The 14,368-nt window shown below is 38.6% G+C and overlaps 1 protein-coding gene across 2 annotated transcripts in view; it reads left to right on the top strand.

Annotated features, from left to right (window-relative positions):
• Positions 1–67: 67 nt before the first annotated feature.
• The window catches only part of LOC133543812 (UDP-N-acetylhexosamine pyrophosphorylase-like), a 36,982-nt gene continuing 22,681 nt past the window's right edge, over positions 68–14,368 (top strand). For both annotated transcript variants that reach the window (XM_061888616.1, XM_061888615.1), the window contains exons 1-2: positions 68–216; positions 6,961–7,270. In XM_061888616.1, the coding sequence (XP_061744600.1) occupies positions 6,988–7,270 (283 nt within the window). In that variant the 5' untranslated portion in view covers positions 68–216; positions 6,961–6,987. The remainder of the gene's footprint in view (positions 217–6,960; positions 7,271–14,368) is intronic.

Below are 14,368 nucleotides of genomic sequence, written 5' to 3'. Positions count from 1 at the left end.
TATACAATTCAATCCCAATTATATCTAATCTATGTACTCGTTATCCAGTCAGTCACTGTTTTTGTAAAGTACATTTTTATACGCTTGGGTAATTTACGAGGTTGACATGAACGCCTCCTTGGACCAGCTGCCTCCACGTCAACGTGACGTCACAAGAGGTGTGGTCCGTCTGAGAGTGAACATTTCTTCACAAAACACACAAGTGACGCTTCTAAGGTGAGTTTTCATTTAGGATATTCACAAGTTATCTTCTTTCAGCGCTTCCAATAGTTACCAACGTTAACTCCTCAATGCGAACTATATAAAAAGACACGAAATGTGAACTCAATCGCAGCATTTAGCGGCTTTGTTTCGTTTTCATAGCAACTCTTGTTCGTAACCAATACAACATTTTCTACAAAAATAAACTAATTCAAACTTATCCAAACGATAAAGGCGCCATTTCGTTGGGAGGATTATTAACATTCATCTTCCAAATCGTTTCAGGAAGAAATTGGTGCTTGTATGTATTTGCCAGCAATGTGAACAAATAAAAATAAAACGCAAAACCGAGATTTACATTCGTACTTTTCAAAATAAATGTCAACCAAGTGTTTTCTTTTAATGTTGTTATTTATTCACAATCCATATGAAAGACAAGAAAACATGTTTTAATTTAATTTTATGCATTCTAGGTTGTAAAATACGGCAAGTGGGAGGTGGCTAACATTGTAGCTAATGGGAGTAAACTATTGTGCCCATAAAAGTCTAGCAGAAAATATCACATATGATATCAAGTCTAGTCTGATATCAGGTCCAGCAGAAATATCACATCCTCTGATATCAAGTCTAGCAGAAATATCACAATATCAAGTCTAGTTTGATATCAAGTCCAGCAGAAATATCACATATGTTATCAAGTCTAGCAGAAGTATCACGTATATTAAGTCTAGTCTGATATCAAGTCCAGCAGAAATATCACAATGATATCAAGTCTAGTCTGATATCAGGTCCAGCAGAAATATCACATCCTCTGATATCAAGTCTAGCAGAAATATCACAATATCAAGTCTAGTTTGATATCAAGTCCAGCAGAAATATCACATATGTTATCAAGTCTAGCAGAAGTATCACGTATATTAAGTCTAGTCTGATATCAAGTCCAGCAGAAATATCACATATGATATCAAGCCTAGTCTGATATGAAGTCTAGCAGAAATATCACATATGACATCAACTCTAGTCTGCTATAAAGTCCAGCAGAAGTATCACATATGATATCAAGTCCAGCAGAAATATCACATATGATATAAAGTCTAGTCTGATATCAAGTCCAGCAGAAATATCACAATATCAAGTCTAGTCTGATATCAAGTCCAGCAGAAATATCACATATGATATCAAGTTTAGCAGAAATATCACATATGTTATCAAGTCTAGCAGAAGAATCACATGTATTAAGTCTAGTCTGATATCAAGTCCAGCAGAAATATCATATATGATATCAAGTCTAGTCTGATATGAAGTCCAGCAGAAATATCACATATGATATCAAGTTTAGCAGAAATATCACATGTTATCAAGTCTAGCAAAAGTATCACATATATTAAGTCTAGTCTAATATCAAGTCCAGCAGAAATATCACATATGATATAAAGTCTAGTCTGATATCAAGTCCAGCAGAAATATCACATATGATATCAAGTTTAGCAGAAATATCACATGTTATCAAGTCTAGAAAAAGTATCACATATATTAAGTCTGATATCAAGTCCAGCAGAAATATCACATATGATATTAAGTCTAGTCTGATGTAAAGTCCAGCAGAAATATCAAATATGATATCAAGTCTAGTCTGATATGAAGTCCAGCAGAAATATCACATACTCTGATATCAAGTCCAGCAGAAATATCACAATATCAAGTCTAGTCTGATATGAAGTCCAGCAGAAATATCACATATGATATCAAGTTTAGCAGAAATATCACATATGATATAAAGTGTAGCAGAAGTATCACATATATTAAGTCTAGTCTGATATCAAGTCCAGTAGAAATATCACATATGATATCAAGTCTAGTCTGATATCAAGTCCAGCAGAAATATCACATATGATATCAAGTTTAGCAGAAATATCACATATGTTATCAAGTCTAGCAGAAGAATCACATGTATTAAGTCTAGTCTGATATCAAGTCCAGCAGAAATATCATATATGATATCAAGTCTAGTCTGATATGAAGTCCAGCAGAAATATCACATATGATATCAAGTCTAGTCTGATATAAAGTCCAGCAGAAGTATCACATATGATATCAAGTTTAGCAGAAATATCACATGTTATCAAGTCTAGCAAAAGTATCACATATATTAAGTCTAGTCTGATATCAAGTCCAGCAGAAATATCACATATGATATAAAGTCTAGTCTGATATCAAGTCCAGCAGAAATATCACATATGATATCAAGTTTAGCAGAAATATCACATGTTATCAAGTCTAGAAAAAGTATCACATATATTAAGTCTAGTCTGATATCAAGTCCAGCAGAAATATCACATATGATATAAAGTCTAGTCTGATATCAAGTCCAGCAGAAATATCACATATGATATCAAGTTTAGCAGAAATATCACATATGTTATCAAGTCTAGCAGAAGAATCACATGTATTAAGTCTAGTCTGATATCAAGTCCAGCAGAAATATCATATATGATATCAAGTCTAGTCTGATATGAAGTCCAGCAGAAATATCACATATGATATCAAGTCTAGTCTGATATAAAGTCCAGCAGAAGTATCACATATGATATCAAGTTTAGCAGAAATATCACATGTTATCAAGTCTAGCAAAAGTATCACATATATTAAGTCTAGTCTGATATCAAGTCCAGCAGAAATATCACATATGATATAAAGTCTAGTCTGATATCAAGTCCAGCAGAAATATCACATATGATATCAAGTTTAGCAGAAATATCACATGTTATCAAGTCTAGAAAAAGTATCACATATATTAAGTCTAGTCTGATATCAAGTCCAGCAGAAATATCACATATGATATCAAGTCTAGTCTGATGTAAAGTCCAGCAGAAATATCAAATATGATATCAAGTCTAGTCTGATATGAAGTCCAGCAGAAATATCACATACTCTGATATCAAGTCCAGCAGAAATATCACAATATCAAGTCTAGTCTGATATGAAGTCCAGCAGAAATATCACATATGATATCAAGTTTAGCAGAAATATCACATATGATATAAAGTGTAGCAGAAGTATCACATATATTAAGTCTAGTCTGATATCAAGTCCAGTAGAAATATCACATATGATATCAAGTCTAGTCTGACATCAAGTCCAGCAGAAATATCACATACTCTGATATCAAGTCTAGTCTGATATGAAGTCCAGCAGAAATATCACATACTCTGATCAAGTCTAGCAGAAATATCACATATGATATCAAGTCTAGTCTGATATCAAGTCCAGCAGAAATATCACATATGTTATCAAGTCTAGCAGAAGTATCACATATATTAAGTCTAGTCTGATATGAAGTCCAGCAGAAATATCACATATGATATCAAGTCTAGTCTGATAACAACATATGTTGCTCCAAAACCTGTATGTACCTTTCAGCATTAATGGTGCCTTCACAGATGTGTAAGTTACCCATGCCTTGGGCACTAATGCACCCCCATACCATCACACATGCTGGCTTTTGAACTTTGCGTCGATAACAGTCTGGATGGTTCGCTTCCCCTGTGGTCCGGATGACACAATGTTGAATATTTCCAAAAACAATTTGAAATGTGGACTCGTCAGACCACAGAACACTTTTCCACTTTGCATCAGTCCATCTTAGATGATCTCGAGCCCAGAGAATCCGGCGGTGTTTCTGGATGTTGTTGATAAATGGCTTTCGCTTTGCATAGTAAAGCTTTAACTTGCACTTACAGATGTAGCGACAAACTGTATTTAGTGACAGTGGTTTTCAAAAGTGTTCCTGAGCCCATGTGGTGATATCCTTTAGAGATTGATGTCGTTTTTTGATACAGTATATGGTCATTGTTGTTGAAATCCCTAAATTTCTTGCAATTGCACTTTGAGAAACGTTGTTCTTATACTGTTTGACTATTTGCTCACACAGTTGTGGACAAAGGGGTGTACCTCGCCCCATCCTTTCTTGTGAAAGACTGAGCATTTTTTGGGAAGCTGTTTTTATACCCAATCATGGCACCCACCTGTTCCCAATTAGCCTGCACACCTGTAGGTTGTTCCAAATAAGTGTTTGATGAGCATTTCTCAACTTTATCAGTACTTATCGCCACCTTTCCCAACTTCTTTGTCACGTGTTGCTGGCATCAATTTCTAATGGATCAACAACAAAAAGTTTATCAGTTTGAACATCAAATATGTTGTCTTTGTAGCATATTCAACTGAATATGGGTTGAAAAGGATTTGCAAATCATTTTATTCTGTTTATATTTACATCTAACACAATTTCCCAACTCATATGGAAACAGGGTTTGTATATTTTACATGTTATTATGAATGTTACTAGACACTACATATATACTTACATCATGTATATATTACATGTTATTAGGAATGTTACTAGATACTACATATATACTTACATCATGTATATATTACATGTTATTGGGAATGTTACTAGATACTACATATATACTTACATCATGTATATATTACATGTTATTAGGAATGTTACTAGATACTACATATATACTTACATCATGTATATATTACATGTTATTAGGAATGTTACTAGATACTACATATATACTTACATCATGTATATATTACATGTTATTAGGAATGTTACTAGATACTACATATATACTTACATCATGTATATATTACATGTTATTGGGAATGTTACTAGATACTACATATATACTTACATCATGTATATATTACATGTTATTAGGAATGTTACTAGATACTACATATATACCTACATCATGTATATATTACACGTTATTATGAATGGTACTACATTACATACATACTTACATCATGTATATATTACATGTTATGAATGTTACTAGATACTACATATATACTTACATCATGTATATATTACATGTTATTATGAATGTTACTAGATACTACATACATACTTACATCATGTGTATATTACATGTTATTGGGAATGTTACTAGATACTACATATATACTTACATCATGTATATATTACATGTTATTAGGAATGTTACTAGATACTACATATATACTTACATCATGTATATATTACATGTTATTAGGAATGTTTCTAGACACTACATATATACTTACATCATGTATATATTACATGTTATTAGGAATGTTACTAGATACTACATATATACCTACATCATGTATATATTACATGTTATTAGGAATGTTACTAGATACTACATATATACCTACATCATGTATATATTACACGTTATTATGAATGGTACTACATTACATACATACTTACATCATGTATATATTACATGTTATGAATATTACTAGATATTACATATATACTTACATCATGTATATATTACATGTTATTATGAATGTTACTAGATACTACATACATACTTAGATCATGTATATATTACATGTTATTATGAATGTTACTAAATACAACGTATATACTTACATCAAGTATATATTACATGTTATTATGAATGTTATTAGATACTACATATATACTTACATCATGTATATATTACATGTTATGAATGTTTCCACATTACATACATACTTACATCATGTATATAGTACATGTTATTATGAATGTTACTAGATACTACATATATACTTACATCATGTATATATTACATGTTATTATGAATGTTACTAGATACTACATACATACTTAGATCATGTATATATTACATGTTATTATGAATGTTACTAAATACAACGTATATACTTACATCAAGTATATATTACATGTTATTATGAATGTTATTAGATACTACATATATACTTACATCATGTATATATTACATGTTATGAATGTTTCCACATTACATACATACTTACATCATGTATATAGTACATGTTATTATGAATGTTACTAGATACTACATATATACTTACATCATGTATATATTACATGTTATTATGAATGTTACTAGATACTACATACATACTTAGATCATGTATATATTACATGTTATTATGAATGTTACTAAATACAACGTATATACTTACATCAAGTATATATTACATGTTATTATGAATGTTATTAGATACTACATATATACTTACATCATGTATATATTACATGTTATGAATGTTTCCACATTACATACATACTTACATCATGTATATAGTACATGTTATTATGAATGTTACTAGATACTACATATATACTTACATCATGTATATATTACATGTTATTATGAATGTTAGATACTACATATATACTTACATCATGTATATATTACATGTTATTATGAATGTTACTAGAAACTACATATAAACTTACATCATGTATATAGTACATGTTATTATGAATGCTACTACATTACATACATACTTACATCATGTATATAGTACATGTTATTATGAATGTTACTAGATACTACATATATACTTACATGATGTATATAGTACATGTTATTATGAATGCTACTACATTACATACATACTTACATCATGTATATAGTACATGTTATTATGAATGTTACTAGATACTACATATATACTTACATGATGTAAATATTACATGTATAAAGTGTATATATGGTTGATAAATATCGGAAGGTACTCATAGAGTTATCAACATTGTTTCCAAGCAGCTGATATTTGATGATTTCATAGTTAATGTTTGACTTTAGAGCGTGTTGGGCGTGTGCGTGCCAGTCCGTGTGTTCCTGTCAGCGCCTTCAACCCGCCCATAATCCAAAGGGTTTGCTAATAAATCACCCTCGGTGTGTTTTACTTTGCCAAACCTCTCCTTCCCTCGACAAGGACGCCAAGAACAAGGACGCCAAGAACATGGACGCCAAGAACACGGACCTCCTCCACAGGTTGGCTGAGGCCGACCAGGCTCACCTCCTGAGGTTCTGGGACCAGCTGAGTTCTGAGGAGCGAGCGGCCTTGACCCAGGACCTCCAAGGAATGGACTTCCAGGAGCTGCGGGGCTTCTTCAAGAAGGCCATGGAGGTGTCCCGGCCCAGCAGCCAGGACAAGATGGACGACCGCATGGAGCCTGTGCCAAGGGAGGTGCTGGGCAGCGTGAGCAGGGACCAGGAAAGTGTCAAGAACTGGGAACAAACAGGTGATGTCACAAAGTCTGGTCTGCTTGACTCGGATCCAAACAACTCAAATGGTGTCTACTCTGAGTGGCCGTGTTGCGTGTGATCTACTAAGACTGTGTGTTGCGTGTGATCTACTAAGACAGCGTGTTGCGTGTGATCTACTAAGACTGTGTTGCGTGTGATCTACTAAGACTGCGTGTTGCATGTGATCTATTCAGACTGTGTATTGCGTGGTGATCTAATAAGACTGCCTGTTTTGTGTCATCAACTAAGACTGCGTGTTGCGTATGATCTACTAAGACTGTGTGTTGCGTGTGATCGACTAAGACTGTGTGTTGCGTGTGATCTACTAAGACTGTGTGTTGGGTGTGATCTACTAAGACTGCGTGTTGCATGTGATCTATTCAGACTGTGTATTGCGTGGTGATCTAATAAGACTGCCTGTTTCGTGTCATCTACTAAGACTGCGTGTTGCGTGTGATCTACTAAGACTGCGTGTTGCGTGTGATCGACTAAGACTGTGTGTTGCGTGTGATCGACTAAGACTGTGTGTTGGGTGTGATCTACCAAGACTGCGTGTTGCATGTGATCTATTCAGACTGTGTATTGCGTGGTGATCTACTAAGACTGCCTGTTTCGTGTCATCTACTAAGACTGCGTGTTGCGCGTGATCTACTAAGACAGCGTGTTGCGTGTGATCTACTAAGACTGTGTGTTGCGTGTGATCGACTAAGACTGTGTGTTGGGTGTGATCTACTAAGACTGCGTGTTGCATGTGATCTATTCAGACTGTGTATTGCGTGGTGATCTAATAAGACTGCCTGTTTCGTGTCATCTTCTAAGACTGCGTGTTGCGTGTGATCTACTAAGACTGCGTGTTGCGTGTGATCTACTAAGACTGCGTGTTGCGTGTGATCTACTAAGACTGCGTGTTGCGTGTGATCGACTAAGACTGTGTGTTGGGTGTGATCTACTAAGACTGCGTGTTGCATGTGATCTATTCAGACTGTGTATTGCGTGGTGATCTAATAAGACTGCCTGTTTCGTGTCATCTACTAAGACTGCGTGTTGCGTATGATCTACTAAGACTGTGTGTTGCATGTGATCGACTAAGACTGTGTGTTGGGTGTGATCTACTAAGACTGCGTGTGGCATGTGATCTATTCAGACTGTGTATTGCGTGGTGATCTAATAAGACTGTGTGTTGCGTGTGATCTACTAAGACTGCGTGTTGCGTGTGATCTACTAAGACTGCGTGTTGCGTGTGATCTACTAAGACTGTGTGTTGCGTGTGATCGACTAAGACTGTGTGTTGCGTGTGATCGACTAAGACTGTGTGTTGTGTGTGATCGACTAAGACTGTGTGTTGGGTGTGATCTACTAAGACTGTGTGTTGCATGTGATCTATTCAGACTGTGTATTGCGTGGTGATCTAATAAGACTGCCTGTTTCGTGTCATCTACTAAGACTGTGTGTTGCGTGTGATCTACTAAGACTGTGTGTTGCTTGTGATCGACTAAGACTGTGTGTTGGGTGTGATCTACTAAGACTGCGTGTTGCATGTGATCTATTCAGACTGTGTATTGCGTGGTGATCTAATAAGACTGCCTGTTTCGTGTCATCTACTAAGACTGCGTATTGCGTGTGATCTACTAAGACTGTGTGTTGCATGTGATCGACTAAGACTGTGTGTTGGGTGTGATCTACTAAGACTGCGTGTTGCATGTGATCTATTCAGACTGTGTATTGCGTGGTGATCTAATAAGACTGCCTGTTTCGTGTCATCTTCTAAGACTGCGTGCTGCGTGTGATCTACTAAGACTGTGTGTTGCGTGTGATCTACTAAGACTGTGTGTTGCGTGTGATCGACTAAGACTGTGTGTTGCGTGTGATCGACTAAGACTGTGTGTTGGGTGTGATCTACTAAGACCGCGTGTTGCATGTGATCTATTCAGACTGTGTATTGCGTGGTGATCTAATAAGACTGCCTGTTTCGTGTCATCTTCTAAGACTGCGTGTTGCGTGTGATCTACTAAGACTGCGTGTTGCGTGTGATCTACTAAGACTGCGTGTTGCGTGTGATCGACTAAGACTGTGTGTTGGGTGTGATCTACTAAGACTGCGTGTTGCATGTGATCTATTCAGACTGTGTATTGCGTGGTGATCTAATAAGACTGCCTGTTTCGTGTCATCTACTAAGACTGCGTGTTGCGTATGATCTACTAAGACTGTGTGTTGCATGTGATCGACTAAGACTGTGTGTTGGGTGTGATCTACTAAGACTGCGTGTGGCATGTGATCTATTCAGACTGTGTATTGCGTGGTGATCTAATAAGACTGTGTGTTGCGTGTGATCTACTAAGACTGCGTGTTGCGTGTGATCTACTAAGACTGCGTGTTGCGTGTGATCTACTAAGACTGTGTGTTGCGTGTGATCGACTAAGACTGTGTGTTGCGTGTGATCGACTAAGACTGTGTGTTGCGTGTGATCGACTAAGACTGTGTGTTGTGTGTGATCGACTAAGACTGTGTGTTGGGTGTGATCTACTAAGACTGTGTGTTGCATGTGATCTATTCAGACTGTGTATTGCGTGGTGATCTAATAAGACTGCCTGTTTCGTGTCATCTACTAAGACTGTGTGTTGCTTGTGATCGACTAAGACTGTGTGTTGGGTGTGATCTACTAAGACTGCGTGTTGCATGTGATCTATTCAGACTGTGTATTGCGTGGTGATCTAATAAGACTGCCTGTTTCGTGTCATCTACTAAGACTGCGTATTGCGTGTGATCTACTAAGACAGTGTGTTTCGTGTCATCTACTAAGACTGCGTGTTGCGTGTCATCTACTAAGACTGCGTGTTGCGTGTGATCGACTAAGACTGTGTGTTGGGTGTGATCTACTAAGACTGCGTGTTGCATGTGATCTATTCAGACTGTGTATTGCGTGGTGATCTAATAAGACTGCCTGTTTCGTGTCATCTACTAAGACTGCGTATTGCGTGTGATCTACTAAGACTGCGTATTGCGTGTGATCTACTAAGACTGTGTGTTGTGTGTGATCTACTAAGACTGTGTGTTGCGTATGATCGACTAATACTGCGTGTTGCGTGTGATCTAAGAAGACCGCGTGTTGCGTGTGATCTACTAAGACTGCGTGTTGCGTGTGATCGACTAAGACTGTGTGTTGCGTGTGATCGACTAAGACTGTGTGTTGGGTGTGATCTACTAAGACTGCGTGTTGCATGTGATCTATTCAGACTGTGTATTGCGTGGTGATCTAATAAGACTGCCTGTTTCGTGTCATCTACTAAGACTGCGTGTTGCGTGTGATCTACTAAGACTGCGTGTTGCGTGTGATCTACTAAGACTGTGTGTTGCGTGTGATCGACTAAGACTGTGTGTTGGGTGTGATCTACTAAGACTGTGTGTTGCATGTGATCTATTCAGACTGTGTATTGCGTGGTGATCTAATAAGACTGCCTGTTTCGTGTCATCTACTAAGACTGCGTGTGATCTACTAAGACTGCGTGTTGCGTGTGATCGACTAAGACTGTGTGTTGGGTGTGATCTACTAAGACTGTGTGTTGCATGTGATCTATTCAGACTGTGTATTGTGTGGTGATCTAATAAGACTGCCTGTTTCGTGTCATCTACTAAGACTGCGTGTTGCGTGTGATCGACTAAGACTGTGTGTTGGGTGTGATCTACTAAGACTGCGTGTTGCATGTGATCTATTCAGACTGTGTATTGCGTGGTGATGTAATAAGACTGCCTGTTTCGTGTCATCTACTAAGACTGCGTATTGCGTGTGATCTACTAAGACTGCGTGTTGCGTGTGATCGACTAAGACTGTGTGTTGTGTGTGATCGACTAAGACTGTGTGTTGCGTGTGATCTACTAAGACTGTGTGTTGCGTGTGATCGACTAAGACTGTGTGTTGGGTGTGATCTACTAAGACTGCGTGTTGCATGTGATCTATTCAGACTGTGTATTGCGTGGTGATCTAATAAGACTGCCTGTTTCGTGTGATCTACTAAGACTGCGTATTGCGTGTGATCTACTCAGACTGCGTGTTGCGTGTGATCTACTAAGACTGCGTGTTGCGTGTGATCTACTAAGACTGTGTGTTGCGTGTGATCGACTAAGACTGTGTGTTGTGTGTGATCGACTAAGACTGTGTGTTGGGTGTGATCTACTAAGACTGTGTGTTGCATGTGATCTATTCAGACTGTGTATTGCGTGGTGATCTAATAAGACTGCCTGTTTCGTGTCATCTACTAAGACTGTGTGTTGCGTGTGATCTACTAAGACTGTGTGTTGCTTGTGATCGACTAAGACTGTGTGTTGGGTGTGATCTACTAAGACTGCGTGTTGCATGTGATCTATTCAGACTGTGTATTGCGTGGTGATCTAATAAGACTGCCTGTTTCGTGTCATCTACTAAGACTGCGTATTGCGTGTGATCTACTAAGACTGTGTGTTGCATGTGATCGACTAAGACTGTGTGTTGGGTGTGATCTACTAAGACTGCGTGTTGCATGTGATCTATTCAGACTGTGTATTGCGTGGTGATCTAATAAGACTGCCTGTTTCGTGTCATCTTCTAAGACTGCGTGCTGCGTGTGATCTACTAAGACTGTGTGTTGCGTGTGATCTACTAAGACTGTGTGTTGCGTGTGATCGACTAAGACTGTGTGTTGCGTGTGATCGACTAAGACTGTGTGTTGGGTGTGATCTACTAAGACCGCGTGTTGCATGTGATCTATTCAGACTGTGTATTGCGTGGTGATCTAATAAGACTGCCTGTTTCGTGTCATCTTCTAAGACTGCGTGTTGCGTGTGATCTACTAAGACTGCGTGTTGCGTGTGATCTACTAAGACTGCGTGTTGCGTGTGATCGACTAAGACTGTGTGTTGGGTGTGATCTACTAAGACTGCGTGTTGCATGTGATCTATTCAGACTGTGTATTGCGTGGTGATCTAATAAGACTGCCTGTTTCGTGTCATCTACTAAGACTGCGTGTTGCGTATGATCTACTAAGACTGTGTGTTGCATGTGATCGACTAAGACTGTGTGTTGGGTGTGATCTACTAAGACTGCGTGTGGCATGTGATCTATTCAGACTGTGTATTGCGTGGTGATCTAATAAGACTGTGTGTTGCGTGTGATCTACTAAGACTGCGTGTTGCGTGTGATCTACTAAGACTGCGTGTTGCGTGTGATCTACTAAGACTGTGTGTTGCGTGTGATCGACTAAGACTGTGTGTTGCGTGTGATCGACTAAGACTGTGTGTTGCGTGTGATCGACTAAGACTGTGTGTTGTGTGTGATCGACTAAGACTGTGTGTTGGGTGTGATCTACTAAGACTGTGTGTTGCATGTGATCTATTCAGACTGTGTATTGCGTGGTGATCTAATAAGACTGCCTGTTTCGTGTCATCTACTAAGACTGTGTGTTGCTTGTGATCGACTAAGACTGTGTGTTGGGTGTGATCTACTAAGACTGCGTGTTGCATGTGATCTATTCAGACTGTGTATTGCGTGGTGATCTAATAAGACTGCCTGTTTCGTGTCATCTACTAAGACTGCGTATTGCGTGTGATCTACTAAGACAGTGTGTTTCGTGTCATCTACTAAGACTGCGTGTTGCGTGTCATCTACTAAGACTGCGTGTTGCGTGTGATCGACTAAGACTGTGTGTTGGGTGTGATCTACTAAGACTGCGTGTTGCATGTGATCTATTCAGACTGTGTATTGCGTGGTGATCTAATAAGACTGCCTGTTTCGTGTCATCTACTAAGACTGCGTATTGCGTGTGATCTACTAAGACTGCGTATTGCGTGTGATCTACTAAGACTGTGTGTTGTGTGTGATCTACTAAGACTGTGTGTTGCGTATGATCGACTAATACTGCGTGTTGCGTGTGATCTAAGAAGACCGCGTGTTGCGTGTGATCTACTAAGACTGCGTGTTGCGTGTGATCGACTAAGACTGTGTGTTGCGTGTGATCGACTAAGACTGTGTGTTGGGTGTGATCTACTAAGACTGCGTGTTGCATGTGATCTATTCAGACTGTGTATTGCGTGGTGATCTAATAAGACTGCCTGTTTCGTGTCATCTACTAAGACTGCGTGTTGCGTGTGATCTACTAAGACTGCGTGTTGCGTGTGATCTACTAAGACTGTGTGTTGCGTGTGATCGACTAAGACTGTGTGTTGGGTGTGATCTACTAAGACTGTGTGTTGCATGTGATCTATTCAGACTGTGTATTGCGTGGTGATCTAATAAGACTGCCTGTTTCGTGTCATCTACTAAGACTGCGTGTGATCTACTAAGACTGCGTGTTGCGTGTGATCGACTAAGACTGTGTGTTGGGTGTGATCTACTAAGACTGTGTGTTGCATGTGATCTATTCAGACTGTGTATTGTGTGGTGATCTAATAAGACTGCCTGTTTCGTGTCATCTACTAAGACTGCGTGTTGCGTGTGATCGACTAAGACTGTGTGTTGGGTGTGATCTACTAAGACTGCGTGTTGCATGTGATCTATTCAGACTGTGTATTGCGTGGTGATGTAATAAGACTGCCTGTTTCGTGTCATCTACTAAGACTGCGTATTGCGTGTGATCTACTAAGACTGCGTGTTGCGTGTGATCGACTAAGACTGTGTGTTGTGTGTGATCGACTAAGACTGTGTGTTGCGTGTGATCTACTAAGACTGTGTGTTGCGTGTGATCGACTAAGACTGTGTGTTGGGTGTGATCTACTAAGACTGCGTGTTGCATGTGATCTATTCAGACTGTGTATTGCGTGGTGATCTAATAAGACTGCCTGTTTCGTGTGATCTACTAAGACTGCGTATTGCGTGTGATCTACTCAGACTGCGTGTTGCGTGTGATCTACTAAGACTGCGTGTTGCGTGTGATCTACTAAGACTGCGTGTTGCGTGTGATCTACTAAGACTGCGTGTTGCGTGTGATCTACTAAGACTGCGTGTTGCGTGTGATCTACTAAGACTGCCTGTTGCGTGTGATCTCCGAAGACTGCGATTTGTATTTGCACCAAGTCATGTTCAAGTCGTGGTTTGTCCCTTCAATAAGTTGAGGTCATGGTCCTTC

The sequence above is a fragment of the Nerophis ophidion genome, linkage group LG26 (genome assembly GCF_033978795.1).
Source record: "Nerophis ophidion isolate RoL-2023_Sa linkage group LG26, RoL_Noph_v1.0, whole genome shotgun sequence".
Taxonomy (NCBI): domain Eukaryota; kingdom Metazoa; phylum Chordata; class Actinopteri; order Syngnathiformes; family Syngnathidae; genus Nerophis; species Nerophis ophidion.
Note: the sequence above shows the minus strand (reverse complement) of the source record. Positions and strands in the feature narration are given on the sequence as shown.